Raw genomic sequence first — 16,096 nt, 5'->3', positions numbered from 1 at the left:
TTGTCACGTGAATAAACTATCAGTTAAAAAATTCTGCAAATATTTTCTAAGTCATTTTTTTAAAATTAGGGCAGTTCCATGAACTATTTTACACGGAATTAAAGGGGAGGAGGTTTGCCAAAGTTACATCATTGTACACAACAGGGTGGGAGAGGTAAAGATGGCTCGAAAACGGGGGCCGTCCGTTAATTACGTGTATAAAGATGTCATACACCTCTAAAAGTCTTTTTTTAGAGCTTTTTCCACAAATTTTGTTTCAAAATTTTGATATTCGTAGAAGACTTAACTATTCTAGAAAGGTTCTTAGTAAGAAATCGTGTGAAATTTGAATTTTACTTTAAGAATAACGCCGCCACTAACGTATTTTTTAAAGGGTAAGAACGTTTTTTAGATAACTCGTATATTTTACCTTTTTCTAGAGGAATTTTTAGGGGTATCCGTCTGATTTTTATAGTAAATGGCGTAAAAACGGCACTTATGATAATTAAACTAATTTAAAAAGTATTAATAATGAAATATGTATTTTAAAAAAAATCGATCTTTCTCTTGCAATCCCCATTAATTGATAAAGCTAAAATAAGATTCTCCTTCACTCGATTTTCCTAGAAAATCGCAAATATCCATTCAAAAATAACCTACACGTCACATGACCGGGTGACGTCACGCACGCAGGAAACGAATGATAAAATTTCATACGATATTATTTCTTTAAATCATAAAAATACATTGAAATAATCGATATTTATTACGTAATAAATTAAAATACAATAATCGTAACTAATGTTACAATAATTACATCGGATGTAATAATTCGCGAATTTCACAATCGTACGATGTTAATGACGCAATCGTGGAAACAATAACAACTAAATTGGTTTATGATAATTAATTCGAATTTAAATGAATCGATTAATAATAATAAAATTAAATCGGCGATCGTTTCGAAATAATCCGAAGGAAATGAAGTAACGTAAACAAAAATAATTTTAAAAAAGTCCCTAAAAATAGCACATGGCAATCACGTGATTTGCGAAAGAGAAACGTTCCTGCGCGGAACCGTCCGCTCCTTCGACTCCTTCCGATGTGCCTGGAGAGGGTAAGTAGTGCTATATTATTTGGTCACGCTCTTATATTTAAATAATTCTTATGTCGTCGCTTCCAATCGAATAAATAACGATTACGTTAATCTTTAATTAATTAAAATATTCCCGTCCTCGTAAGTAGAGGGACGAGCTGCACCTGCTCCACCTCTCGCCTTTAATCAATTAAACGAGTTTATTTATTTAACAAATAATTAATTAATACACTAGAAATTATTCGTGGAAGTAAAAAGTTAATTTTTAAATATTCCAGAGAATTTATTGCATAATAAACATTTAAGTATAAATTTACGTTCGCTTCGGAATCACGATTCGTCTAAAGGGCAAGTAGTCACGTGATTAGTTGTTACCCTTTCGCGGTTTTTTTTTACCCGCGAACGTAAATTGTGGTGAGTGAGCTCGTTAGTTTTTTTTCGTTTTATTGCATTTTATCCAGTTAATTATACGTATTAGTATTGATAGCGCGTAAACGTATACCAAATGAACCGCTAAAGAGTTGTTTTTACTGTTCTGGCACATGTTACTAATAGAAAATATTTATTAATTAAGTAAAATGTTTATTAATTATCCATTTTTACTAAATTAAGATTTAAATAATTTTTCTCTTTCAAGATATTTCCATTAGTGAAATGATTTAAAATAAAATCTAATTTACTTGTGGGTGGATAACCTTAGCTTAATTTATCTAATTAGTTTTTTTTATTTAATGGAAGCAGATTCTATTTTTTTCTTAAGGTTTATTTAATTAGAATTTATATTAAAATTTTGTTTTTTGCTATTTTTTAAAGTAACTTTACTTTTAACCAGTGGCACGCCAAGGAGCCCAAATGCCTCCAAAGTAAAAAGAAAAAAAATCTTTTTTCCAATTAAAATTCATTTTTTTATTTATATTGTATGGTGTCTTCTATTTCTACATACTTTATAAACTAGCAGCTACGTAAGAGGGAATTTTATTGAATTTGCATCAAAAATTTTTCTTATCTGTTTAACTTGGCTTCCTCAAGATTAAATCCTGAGTGTGCTACTGCTTTAAATATTCCAAAAAAATTGTTACTTAATTTTAGGATCTAATCTCATTTATAGAAAAAAAAGGTAGAAGTGCATCTAGGTAGCCCCAATGGCGGTACTTCCGAGACTATGGCGTTTAATTATTTAGCCCACGTGACTATGCCAGCTTCGAGTAGCTCACTTGAGAGTACTCGATGTTATATAGTTTTAGGAGGGTGTAGGGGATTGCCCCCACCTGGGCGCCGAGGTCCAAGGCACACGTCTATGTATAATAGACAGTAGACTGATATGTTCAAAACTGATCTTTGTACCATAGGGGATACCTAAGTGCAATTTTACTAAAAAAAAGTTTTATAGGAATGATCTTGGATATATTACTTAACCAACTTTCTACAAACTTACTTAAATAAGACACCATATAATACCCGAATTTGTTAAGTAATTTATATTCATTTTTAATGAAATATCTACTTTAACATTACATACATTATTTAATATATTGTTTCTTAGCAACAAAGTATAAACTTATTAAAATTTATTATTGATTCATGTAACTTCAATAAATTGCTATGTTTTTTCAGTTTATTAAGTTTTTTAAATTATTAGAAACCTAATATTGTTGATATCATATATACTGATAATCTGTAGTTTTGTGCGTATACACAGTAAAAATATATTTAAACTAGTGTACACATGCATGCGAACACACAAAATACTATTGCTGAAAAGCTTGAGTTTTTTAACGTTGCTTTCATATCTATATTAATAGAATCCAGTTTTTCAGTAGTAATATTAATTAATCTGTAGAATACAGGGCAATTTATGAATATGGATCTGAATGCAATGTTAAAAAGTACATTATTCAGTTTTAAACATTTGTGATAAAATTAAATGCATGCAAAACAAACTCTTGCAAGTAAATGTAAGTATTTTTTCTCATTTGGCAAATTTTCTCTAACAGATGTTGCAGATCTTTGTTGATAAGTATGTTATCTTCTTGATAAGGTACTATTTTCTCATATTTCAGTATATAGGTTATTTTACTTTTTCTTTTTTCCACATTGTAACCCAGTGCCAACAGAAGTTTACTTAATGATATTTACAGTTGGTGTTTTGGTTGTGTGGTTTTGTGAAAACTGGAGGCATTATTTTAGTCTGTACAGTTGATTATAGTGCAGATTAAATAATTTTTAAAAATACAGTAGAGCATCAATTATCCGACCCCCGATTAACCGACTTATCGGTTAACCGACCGCGTTCTAGTCGGCAAATTCAAATGTCCGCTAGTGATGTGGCGCTACAATATTTGGTTATGTCTTGGCTACTTTAATATTATTTTTGTTAAATTTTTGCATGTTTTAGCTGGCAGCACTGGCTCGACCATGAAAGGGAGGCTAGTATTTAAATCAGGCCTAATACACTCTACTAATAATGTATTTTTTCATACTTTTCGGTTATCTGACTTTTCAGTTATCCGACCAACCCCAGTCCCCAATTGAGTCGGATAATTGATGCTCTACTGTATATAATTAACGTGTGTGTAATCAAAAACTATACACATTTCTGTACTTTAAACTTTTTGTTTTTTAAAAAAATATTTTAAAAATATTTTTTAGAAACAAAGTTTTTTTTTATTTTTTTAATATTTTTTAGAAATAGAAAGTTGTAACATTAAACAAAAACATTTTTATTTAAAAAAATTAATAATGGCTGTATAATTAATAATTAAAATAGCCATAGAGTGACAGAAAGGTTTCAAACTTAAATTTGATTTTGAATTGAAAAAATACTTGCACAGGCTTGCTTAATATTTAATTGAAAGAGAAGTCAGCAAATTAAACACTTTTTGTAATAAGAAACATCATAATCAGACACATTATTTCTTGTTAATAATAATCTGGTTGCACCTCCAATTTTCTGTTTTATTTGTTTGTTTTCTTGTAAGTACTGTTCAGGAGACTACAGCCAAGTTTATTATTTATTTTGTTATAACAATAACTATGCTTCTTGCATAAAGCTGTATCTAGCACATCAAGTCATATAATTCTACTTAATTGATAACATAAACTAAAAAATTAAATAAAATCAAAATGTTTTCCTGTTTTATAAAATACTAGTTGCCTGGGACACCCCCTAGTGGGCGTTCTAGCAGCATTACAAATTCCTATGAGGCACATTTGATGCACTTAATATATGAAAGTTTTATGCACTTAATTTTTAAAAGTTTGATGCACTTAATATATATAAATGTATACAATTCTTCATCTTAAAAACTAAACTTTATATTGTTAATTTAAATGTTTGAAATATGACACATGATAGGGGTGCCTCTAGTGCCCGTTTTTGGCATACCATTACGCGGACGGACGGATGGACACGCGTTCAATGGGTTATGTAGATAAATTAATTTTTTTAATGCCGTTTTATAAAAATATGCATTTTCTGATTTATTTGACATTTAAAATCATTGCAAGGTGTTTAAAACAAAATTATCCAAACTGGTAAAGCTTTGACAACTTTTAAATAAAGCCTGCATATGTGCACACATGCAGGCACACAATGATGATTCAAACTAATATCAATTCAATTTTGACATTTTTTTAAAAAAGTTTTAGAAACTCATAGAGCTTTCGGATCATGTCTATAATCAAGAAATCAACAAAAGAAAATTAAAAATTAGGTTTCTAAACTTTTTGAATTATTTTTTTATAAATTTTTTTACTTAAATTTTCTTCTATGTTAGTTAAGATTTTCATTTGTAAAACTTTAAATTCTTTATAAAATTTCAAAATATATTTTGAATATTTTAAATTTTATTAGATGAGTAGAACAAAAGTTTGCAACATTGGAAAGTAGATCTAAAGTTATTCCTTGTACAACATAGCATGCCTACAATACTGTTCGAGAATTGGAAAAATCACCTATACGACACTTAAAAATTGTGAAATTTTGTATGGAGATGTCTTCAATTCTCAAACTGTGTTAGAGAATTGGAGACATCTCCATACAAAATTTCACAATTTTTAAGTGCAAACACTTTCATTCAATATTTTAAAATTCCAGCAAGCATGCATGTTGCCTTTTATTTTAAAAATTTCAATATTATAAAATACATGGGCAATAATGTTTTTTTGTGCCTATTGCCATGTTTTCTTTAATGAGACTGATCATATGCTATTTCTTCCTGGTCTAGCTTCCTATTCTAGCTTTCTTATTGTGTTTTGTTTGTATAGATTAAAACTTATTCATAAAAAGATTAAAGTTTTAAAAATCTCTTAGGCAAACCACAAGCAAATGAAAATATCACATTTTATGGAAAAAAACAGAGAAAAATGAAGATGTTGATACTTCAGATCAAGGTCAACAGGAAAGCTCAGATGATGATGTTTTGCCAAAAAGAAAAATCCTCATTTTAACGTGTTTAATAGTGAAGATAAAATTAAGATGCAATACTTTTGTGATTGTTAGTTAATTTATTGATTTCTTTAGTAAACATATTTCTCTTAACTATGTAAAAGAATAGTTCATTTGGAACCTAACCATTTGTTTTGTACTAGCTCTTTGTTTCATATAGCATGGATTTGCATAACATGACGCTTTTTCGGAACTTTGCTTACATGTTGTATGTGGATATTTATGTTTCAAATTAAAAGTAGACTTCTTTCTGAATATGAAACACTAAAGACAATTTTTGATTTTAAATAAATTTGTTTCTCAATTTTTCAAATCTGTTCTCTTCAATTTTTAACTCAGTTATTTTACTTAAAAAACAATAGATGAAAGTATGCATTAAATAATGTATAGATACTATTTATCCTCATTGGACAATTAAAAGATTATAGAAATTTATTAACAGTTAGTTGCAATTATTGTATTATGTATTATGTATACCAATGTATGATAATTTCAACTATAAAAACATGCAGCTAACTCTAAATTTCGCAGTTTTTTAATAATCGAGTATTCCTATTTTATTTAACATGATATTGGAAGACTACACAGATATGTGAAATTCCAAATAATTATATAAAATAGCAAATTTTTGATGGGCAATCAAAGAATGATCTAATTTTCAATCTATTTTCTGGAAGTTACAATTTCATAGTTAGCCCCATATGGTTTTATATCCATAATGTAGTACAGTATATGTATACTTAACAGTAGGATCTTAATTATCTTATAAATACAGTCGACTTCGCATAAGTTGACACCCGGATAACTCGACACCATCAGTTAAGTAGCCAGTTTTCTGTGGTCCCTGCTGACTTACATAGGCATTAATGTTAAAAATCTCTGGTTTACTCGACACTGTTTAACTCGTCACCACTGGATAAGTCGACATACGTTTGCTGTCCCACACTCTGATAAGTTGTCACCTCCTCCTGAAAAAATGAATTCACTCCGCACATGTGGTGCGAACTCATTTTTTTCAGGAGGGGGAGTCGATTTATTTATTAATACATAATTAATATATTTCATAATATTATAATATATATACATATTAATAAAAATGTCTTAACATTTTATGTATTTTTATGTATAAAATAATAAGAGATAAACACAAAAAAAATATACAATCTACATCAACGTCACACCAGAATCCAATTTTACATTTTCTCATGCCAGAGGCATTAAGAATCCTTAGACGTTATGTGCCAACGATTAACAGTTGTGAAGATGACGTTTTCAAGGCATTCATGATCGTTGAAAAAGAAAGTTGAGACAGTTAAGTGCTCAAAACAAACAACACTAAACAAATTTTTCAGTTTTTCATCTACAGAGTAATTATAAATGGAGGACACAATGTATTGTAAGTTTATACTACTGTATAATGCACTACTGTATTTTCCTAACTATAGTTTTGTGGTTTTTTTTCAACTTTGCTTTAGTCGTCACATCGGATAACTCAATACATTTTCACTTCCCCTTGGGGTGTCGACTTATGTGGAGTCGACTGTGTGTATGTATATACAGGGTGGGCCAGCGAAAACGAAACGGCAGAGTGTTCGTGTTCGTCCAAGCAAAGCGCTCGGACAGGTCGATTTTACTCTCGAGGGGACATCTTTTGCAATAAAGTTTTTGCGATTCTGAATATTAACTAAACAATCATTTTTTTTGAAATAAATGCTTTTGTAGTTAATACAAAATAAATGAGTTTTTAAAATTTTTTGTTGTCTGTCGTTTCGTTTTCGCTGGCCCACCCTGTATATATATGCAAACACAAGTCAGACTACTGATCAAAATATCAGAGCATGCTGTTGTCACCAGTAATGAATGCTGTCAAGTTGATGGATTCCACCAAATTTAGTGAAAAATTGAAGTGACCATGGAAAATTTAGTGGGAGATATGGTATTTTTGGTGGAAAATTTTGAGGATTGATTTTTATATTTATATGTTATTGTGTTATAAGATATTGTCTTTTTTTCAACAGCCTAAGATGGCATCCTGACAATCTTTAATATTGCCTCCAAGTTCAGGCTTGATATCTTGCTACATTTTAGTAGGAAGAAGTTCAGATTTAGAGGAATAGGAGCTTACACTAGTATGAAGCTTGTATATGATTTTCTAACATGCTGGTAATATTTGAGGATTATATTGTATATCATATACATCTGTGCATCTAAATCTGGTTAGTTTAATAATTTACCGAACATTGTGTTGTTCAATGTTTTGATCATATTCATTTATTATACCCTGGATAGTTGGAACTTATATAAGTTCCAATAATCAATTATTTTTAAACTTGTATATAATTAAGTTTAAAAATATGTGTATTTTTTGGATACAAGTGCTTAACTATTTAATCTATAGATAGAAGCAAAAAATAAACAGAAGAAAATTTGTGAACCATTTCAGAGAATAAAAATATCCTGAATGTACTTTTTAATGGAACATTTGATTACAAGTTTTGGAAAATATACAGGCTTCATAAATACAGCAGTAGCATGGTGTTGTTTCTGTTGCAGTTTAACCATTGAGGACAGTTTGTTACTGTTTTTCTGTATGATACTATGATAATGCCACAAAGATGTCACTGACAATTAAATGAAAATAAGAATTTTTAGAAGGCTAGAAGCAAACCAGTCAGACAGATGTGCCTAGGACTCTGATGTCCTGCAGCATGGCATATACCAACTTTAGGCTAGATTTCAAAGCACAGATGTTGAGACTTTCAACGAAGAAGTGGATGTCAGAGTTACCATCACCTCAACAGGGCTGCTATTTAACATTAATAGCATGTCATAACAGAAGAATTGTAGGCAGCTCTTTGCAGAGGCTAAATTTTGTATATGTACTTATGTGTATAGATGAAATTTAAGTATTTAGAGTAAAGAGTAATTATTATATTATTGGATGGTTCACTAACTAATCTTCTCTTCACTCTATATTGAACTCCCTCAAAAGTCTTTATTTTCCTAGTTTGCTCCCTCTCTATATCCTTGGCTCCTATTGGCTCCTAACATGAAGTATGATTCAATTGTTGTGAACGTGCTTCCTTGAAATAGTTTAAGGGGTTAATAAAATTGAGTATTTAAAAATTTTCTTTAGTTAATATGAAAACAACTCTAAGTTCTTTACAAATAAAAAATTAAAAACAAACTTCTTTGCTGGAGTACATCTGTATTTACAAATTGTTTTCTAGCATGCCCATTGTTAGGAGATGCACAAACGAATTAACCTAATAGCTGTCCCTTATGTCTACACAACGAGATGTCACGTCATCAACCATTGTTGTTTGAACTTGGGACAACTGTTAATTCATTTACATGTCTACTGACAATGGACTTTGTTGTCCAAAATGCAAGAATATTGTAAATAAAGGTCAGTTTCAAATCTGTTTGTTTTTATTTTTGAAATTTTAAGAGAGTTTGAACTCATTTTATTCATTTCTAAAATATAGATATTTTCATTTTAATTCTTTAAAATGCATTCAGATTAGAATATAATTAGAAGATAATTTTAAATAAAAGCAAATGTATTTTTTTTACAAATATAAACATCCTTACTAAACCCAATACATTACAATAAACCAACATATGACATACATAGAAGAGCATATCATAGTCCATTGTCATACAGCAGTTGTTGTTGGGGTATTTTTTTATTTATGTAATTTGAATATTAATTATTATTATTGTTATTTATTAATTAATTTTTGAAAAACTGAATGAAATAAACACACCTTGAATAAGTTCAAGGTGTGCTTATTTCATTCAGACCTAATCATAGCTCTTCACCAACTGATGAAGACCTATATGATTAGGTTGAAAATAGTTTTGGTCTATTGAAATTTATTGCTGAGGTTATTCAAACATTACCAAATCTGTAAACATATTGTGCTTATTTTAGTAGAAGAAATCAAACTTTTATAGTTTATCATTGGTAATTTGGTTCAGAGATTTTTCTTATTCTGGTTCCAGCCACCTAGTTCATCAATATGTCAGATGTAACAAATACAGTTTAATTTCAAATATACTATTCAGATGAGTGATGTATCATCTTTAAGTCAATCCTGAATTATTTACCTAATGTCTGACAGTTTCATAGTGATCTCATTTCCATCATCATCTGTCAGATTGGTTATTTGATCTACTAAAAATAAATGAAAAAATCCTATCTTAGTTTGCCATGCCAGTGGACTTTGTTTAACTGAAACATCCAATATATTTAAGGAATTCTAAGTGTCACAAATCATTTAGAAAATCCTAAAAATTTGTGATGATTTTATATGTATATGTAATTTTTTAAATACCAATGTGCCAATATTTAATTTCTTTTTAACAATAGATTATTCAACATCATATAGAATATTTGTACAGGTTTTGATTTTGGATCATCCATTTTCAGAAAGATTTATTCATATACAATAAAAAGGAAATGCAAGAATAAATTTTCATTAGATTTTAAACTTCCTTTTTATATGAATGAATGATTTCCTTTTTAAAGTTAATGAAATAATGCTTTCTGCACATAATAGATCTATGTTTTTACGTATATGTTTTGAGCTCTTTCTCTCAACATCTGGCTTTCTTTTTGGAGATCGGACCAATTAAGGCCTTTTATAAATTTTTTATTGGTTTATAATAATCTTTATCTTCTTAATTAAGTTCTGAACATATGGCTCCATATTAACAAAACGACTGTGCAATGTCACATTCATCTGTGCACTGGCAAAGATGAATGTGAGATTGTTCTGACTATGGGGACCCTAAAAGCACCTAATTAGTGGCTGAGTCAACCAACCTCTAGTAAAGCAACAAACCAACCAAAGCCAAATTTTTGGCTGGAATTGGCTATATTAATAATAAATTATGAGATAATTTGGTATATATATGAATATATGTACCAACCTCTAGTATATATATGAATTTACACTTTTGGATTTTCTGAAACTTTAGTGCACTTGTGGCTTCTAATGCATAAGTATGGTGGAAGTCTAGGAAATTAACACTTATCATTTATTTGGTCTATTTCTAATACTATTTCCACTGCATTGTTATTTAAGGGATCTAAAGGTTAACTAACTGAACTACCTTCTTTCTAAGTAATAAGTAAATCATCAATGTACAATACCTAATATGAATTTGATGTTATGTTTAAACCTGATTAGAGGAGCTTCCACCCATAAAACCTTCATTCTCTTTATTACTCAAATTTTTAAAATAAATATAAAAGAATACTTTTTAAATGAAATGGTTTCCAATCTTTTTTCACTTGCAGACCAGTAAGATTTCTTCAGATTCAAATAACACACAAATTCATTTGTTTTATGGATCAGTAATTGGTAAATTCTCTACTATTTTACAAAGATTTCTGTGTTTAAAGACAACATATTGAATTTACTGTATTAAGAAGAAAAAAATTTTGGTTAATGTTACCTATGGTTCCAAAATGGTGGCTTGTCTCTGATTCCAGCAAATAGAAGAAAGGAAACAGTGGGGACGTATGTTATAACCTAATCTAACCTATTCTAATAAATTATCATAATTACTACCAACAAAATTATTAGAATAGGTTAGGTTAGAACGTGCATCCCCACTGTTTCCTTTCTTCTATTTGCTGGAATCAGAGATGAGCCACCATTTTGGAACCATAGGTAACATTAACCAAATTTTTAATGAAATAAGCATAAACTGAAAATTTTCATAATGTAAAATTTAAGCTTAAACACTGCTTTTTGAATTTTGTGGAAAAAAATAACCAATTTATTTTTCTTCCATTTTCAGATACAAAAATGTCTCTCTCTCCGTCTATTCGTCTGTTTATAGGCAAAGTTTCCTTGATCGAGCACACGTGTAAACGAGCCAGTTCCGATTTGGCTAGATTTAGGGAAATATTTAAGAAGGCTAAACATGTAGTTGCTCTAACCGGAGCAGGAATTAGTGCAGAAAGTGGTTTGCCAACTTTTCGTGGTCCCAGTGGTTTGTGGAGGAAATATAATTCTCAGGTATGCACACATTGATAAGCTTTCAAATGATACTAAAATGTTTATTTTTAATGTATTTTTCTTTAATTAAAATACTTTAAAATCTAATTAACTTTTAGGATTTAGCTACTCCAACTGCATTTTTTTCCAATCCATCTTTAGTATGGGAATTTTATAGTTACAGAAGAGATTTAGTTTTGGGTAAAAGACCAAATCCGGTAATACTTAAATGTTAAAACTCTGTTTGAAATGAACTAATTGGTGTTAATAAAATATCAAAAAATTCTTGTGCAATTTTTATCAGGCCCACATCGCTCTTGCCGAAGCCGAAAAACGCATGGAGGAAAAAGGACATCGTCTAGTGGTAATAACACAAAACATTGACGAATTACATAAAGCTGCCGGCACAAAAAATTTGTTGGAATTACATGGTAATTTAATCTAATCATTATACGTGAATCTTTGATGAAAATTGAAGAACTTATGCTTTTTGAAGATCCTTTAACAAGTAATTTAACAAAGGTTTTGATGTAATTATTGCTGTTGCAGGAAGTTATGATATTTCTAGAAAATGTTTAGGCACAGAAACCACATAGCTAGGATGGAAAAGGTGCCATTCTGGAGATCCAGGGTCATGTGCAGATTGGAATGTGATGTGACTTTGATATAGGGCCTGGATCTTAGTATCTAGTTATTCTATTGTAGACCTAGCTAGAGTCATGGTGGACATGAGGAAAGGCCTCTTAGTCACACATTTTAAAAACTTAATGTATTTATATTTTGTATCTACTAAATATTTCTAAAAAAGCATCTTAATATGGGCAGTTTTATTAAGGATAAAGGGAAAGAAATGATAATTTATATACAAACTTTTATTCATATTTGCATGCGTACATAATTTAATTGTTAAAATACTTTCTAATTTTCAAATCATGTCATCAAATGTTGTTAAATAGAAACAGATATGTAAATTTATTGATGAATATGATAAATGCACTAATTTCAAGATAAAATAAAGAAGAAAATGCCTAGTTTTTGTAACCTTTGTTCATTACTTTGAGAAGGATTCTTATTTAATTATAAACTCTTAGAAAGTAATAAATCTTTATTATTCATAGTTTTAAATTGTAATTTGAATATCATAAGGGGGTTTGATTTCACACTATGACAAATATTTTAGAAATATAAAGATATATTATTAAGGTGAGTAAGTAGATCATATGGGAAAAAATAACTAATTTCAAACAAAAGTAGTAGTTTTGGACTTTTTATAGGAACATCGACTATATAGAAATATAGACCAAAATTTTGTCATTTTATTGGAAGGAACTCTGTTCAAGACACGATGCGTAAAATGCGGACATCTGAAAGAAAACAGAGAGAGTCCGATTTGTCCGGCTTTGTCTGGTAAAGGGTGCGTACCATCGATCTAAATTATTTAGCAAGAATAAATTTGAAGTAATAGATTCATTTCTTTGAATTTCTTAATTTTTAAATCATCTGTTTTGATAATTTATTACCAGATCACCAGATCCGAATGTTGAAGATGCAAGAATTCCAGAAAATGAACTTCCAAGGTTAGCTTAAATTTAATTTTGAAGCAAATTAATTTTAGATAGGTGTAGTTATTTTAGAATTTAACCTAGATGTACGAAATGTTCCGGATTGCTGCGCCCTCACGTAGTCTGGTTTGGAGAATCTTTAGATCCCGACATCCTACAGAGTGCACAGCAAGAATTAGATAATTGTGATTTGTGCCTTGTGGTGAGTATGTTTTTTATACTTTTTGAATATTTTAATCCACTTTAGTTCATACTTCTTGACTGGTTAAGATGAAATACTAACACACTAAGTCATTTGGCAGGCTCAATTAATTAGCTCTGACCCAAATAGATATTAGCATAGATAAGGATTAGGGTGTGATGCCCAAGCTATACTACATGTGAAAAATTTGTGAAGGTCTATCTTAAATTTGTGCCCATTTTTTGTTGGAATGACTCCAGTTTTATGAACTGACAAACTCAGGCCATGTATATGGGTGTTTTGCTTTTCAGCATGCAAATGCATGACCATTCCAGAAGGGAAGAGTTAGGAGACAAAATTTCCTTTCTACTAAAACTCAATAATTTGTACTGATTTTACAATTCAAATTTGTATTATAGCTAGAGAGAGATTTGAGACAGGCATCCTCTCAAATCTCTATCAACCCATAATATAAATCTCAAGTGATTGGAATCTGAGATGTTCAGTTTTTCATTTGAAAGAGGTTAGGTAGATGTCAGGAAAAGTGCTCTCACTATGGATCGAGTCCCTTGGATGGTCTCTACTTGCTTTGCTTAGACTAAGTCCCAGAATTTTCTTTTTCCTAAGTCTTGGTTATCAACTTCTCTTTCTCTACCTTTTTATTTACAAATGTGATGAATCCCGATTTATCATTTCTAATTTCCACAAAGGAACTTTTGGTTATGATTTGTATATGATAGAATAAATTTTTTCTTCCACATTGATAAAAACTGTGAACTTTCCTATCAGCTAATTTCTTCATTCTTTAGTCTCATTGTGTGCATAACTTCTTTGGTATTACAGTGACCTCACACTTTCAAATTAATTTTTCATAGTGATAAATTTCAGCTGCAATGGCCATACTTGCCATCTTCATTTAAATCTAAAGTAAGATTTCAATATTGCAAGTTCTATTAAAAATCAGAATTCACCTGTATTGATTTTAGATTTAATTCTTAAATATAAATAGTGATGTAACTCTAATTTAAACTGTAATTCAATAATTACAGATTGTGTGTGCATTGTTTCAATTTGTTATAAAACAACTGCATTTATTTGTGTGGTTTTTTTCCCCCTGGTTTTAAAAATTGCTTTCATTGTCCTCATTTTTCACAGTTTAATTTTTAAATTTCTAAAAATAATTATTATTTACTTAATTTGTGTTATAATCATGGGTATGCATGCCTAGTGGGAGGACCAGCAGTGTCCGAGTGGATAAACTGCTGAACGTTAGTAGTTGGTTGTGGGTTTGTGCCTTTCCAGTGGGCTGCCAAGTGGAGCTTTCCAAGTTCTCTCATGTTCATAACAACTAAATGGGCCAGTTTCCCATAGAAGCAAAAGTTCTTGTGGCAGACATCCCCCTTGGCAGATTGCCCATGTGTCATGTTGTCATAACCGAATAAACCGAGAAGCCTAGTGAGAGTAGGTGGGTCAGGATCCCCAAAACTTTAGTATGAAGCTGTTGAACGTATCTCTAATTTTAAATTACAGAGACTTAATTTTAGCTATTTTTTCATGAATTTAAAATAAACACATATTCTTCAAAAATGTTATAAATTTAATAATTAAATGTAAAGTGAAGATGTTCATTTCCCTCGCACTCAGTTTTTGAAAACAGATAATACTGAAAAGACACTTCATATTTTAATTTTACACACTTCAATCTTAGGATTTTATAATCTAGTATCTGGTTAAGTTGGCAAATACAAAAAGAAATTCTTAATCTAAAGTTAAATTTCTTGAATTATGAAATCCTTGAGTGTTGTTGGTGAATAAAAGCTGTGGAGAATTGGGTTCATTTTCCCATTTACTGTACAGTTGTAACTGTTGTATACAAAATATTTGTGCAAATGAAATAAAATCATTTTGTCAGGCCATAAGTATAGATGATAACAATATGAATGTTGTATTCACATTAACATCTGTTTAAGTAAAAAGAAAAAACTTTTCTGTAGATTGGCACCTCGTCCGTGGTGTATCCTGCAGCCATGTTTGCACCAGCAGTCGCCGCTCGTGGTATTCCGGTTGCAGAGTTTAATATAGAAGCAACACCCGGAGCAGAAAATTTTGGGTAATTTTTTTTATAGTGTTTATTTTAATATAGTAAAAATTACAATGTTATTTAAAAGCTTAAATTTGATCATTTTTAGATTCCATTTTGAAGGTCAGTGTGGAAGTACTTTGCCACGCTTAGTACGATTATAGTTATGCAACAGAAAAACCATTTTGCCTGTAATTAATGTAGAAGACAAGAGTTACTAAGTTAGTAATAGAAAGGCCTTATCATTTCCTAAAATACAATGCACAATTTATAATTTTTGTTAGATTAAAAATCATATTGTTATAGAAAATACTTGTATACAAATTCAAATAAAATTTCTCAGCAAAATAATTCTTTGTTTGTTTTTTCCTCTCTCCCATAGATTAGGCTTCATACATAGAGGTTCAGTATAATATATATATATATATATATATATATATATCTTTTTATAGCTTTTGTAAAGTACAAAATATATAAAAATTATAATATTAATATATTAAGACAAAAATTAGACATAATACACAGAATACAAATGGAAGCACACTCTTAGAATTTCAGAATTGTATATTCTGTTAATTACTTGAGCCATAAGGAATTGCACAATCTGCAATGTGTCAGAGGAATTCAGTTAATGTGTAGTGTGCTGGATACTTGTCAGGAATGATGATTTGAAATTAGAACAGAGTTACTTAGGAAAGAAAGTATGCTAGACTCTGCTAATCCAGCCATTCCTTGCA

General features: G+C 30.0%; 1 protein-coding gene across 2 annotated transcripts; it reads left to right on the top strand.

Annotated features, from left to right (window-relative positions):
• Positions 1-984: 984 nt before the first annotated feature.
• Positions 985-15,710, top strand: LOC136989809 (NAD-dependent protein deacylase sirtuin-5, mitochondrial-like). Of its 2 annotated transcripts, none has more exons than XM_067288084.1 (9): positions 985-1,096; positions 11,337-11,557; positions 11,656-11,754; positions 11,841-11,967; positions 12,863-12,950; positions 13,060-13,113; positions 13,183-13,300; positions 15,274-15,389; positions 15,469-15,710. In XM_067288084.1, exons 2-9 carry the CDS (start codon positions 11,345-11,347, stop codon positions 15,521-15,523), a joined length of 870 nt encoding a protein of 289 aa, XP_067144185.1. In that variant the 5' UTR covers positions 985-1,096; positions 11,337-11,344; the 3' UTR covers positions 15,524-15,710. The 2 variants fall into 2 exon arrangements, with proteins under 2 accessions (XP_067144185.1, XP_067144186.1); XM_067288085.1 differs by lacking the exon at positions 985-1,096 and adding an exon at positions 1,345-1,489.
• The last annotated feature ends 386 nt before the right edge of the window (positions 15,711-16,096 follow it).

This window comes from Centruroides vittatus, unplaced genomic scaffold (assembly GCF_030686945.1).
Source record: "Centruroides vittatus isolate TY-2023 unplaced genomic scaffold, ASM3068694v2 scaffold_769, whole genome shotgun sequence".
In the NCBI taxonomy this organism is placed as follows: Eukaryota; Metazoa; Arthropoda; class Arachnida; order Scorpiones; family Buthidae; genus Centruroides; species Centruroides vittatus.
This window is presented reverse-complemented; position numbering and strand designations above follow the sequence as displayed.

Excerpts from the sequence above, each read along its gene's own strand:
- LOC136989809 (XM_067288084.1), top strand. The coding sequence starts at position 11,345 with ATGTCTCTCTCTCCGTCTATTCGTCTGTTTATAGGCAAAGTTTCCTTG. Across the intron at positions 13,114-13,182 it reads CCAGAAAATGAACTTCCAAG|ATGTACGAAATGTTCCGGAT; the intron begins GTTAGCTTAAAT and ends AATTTAACCTAG. Across the intron at positions 13,301-15,273 it reads ATTGTGATTTGTGCCTTGTG|ATTGGCACCTCGTCCGTGGT; the intron begins GTGAGTATGTTT and ends ACTTTTCTGTAG.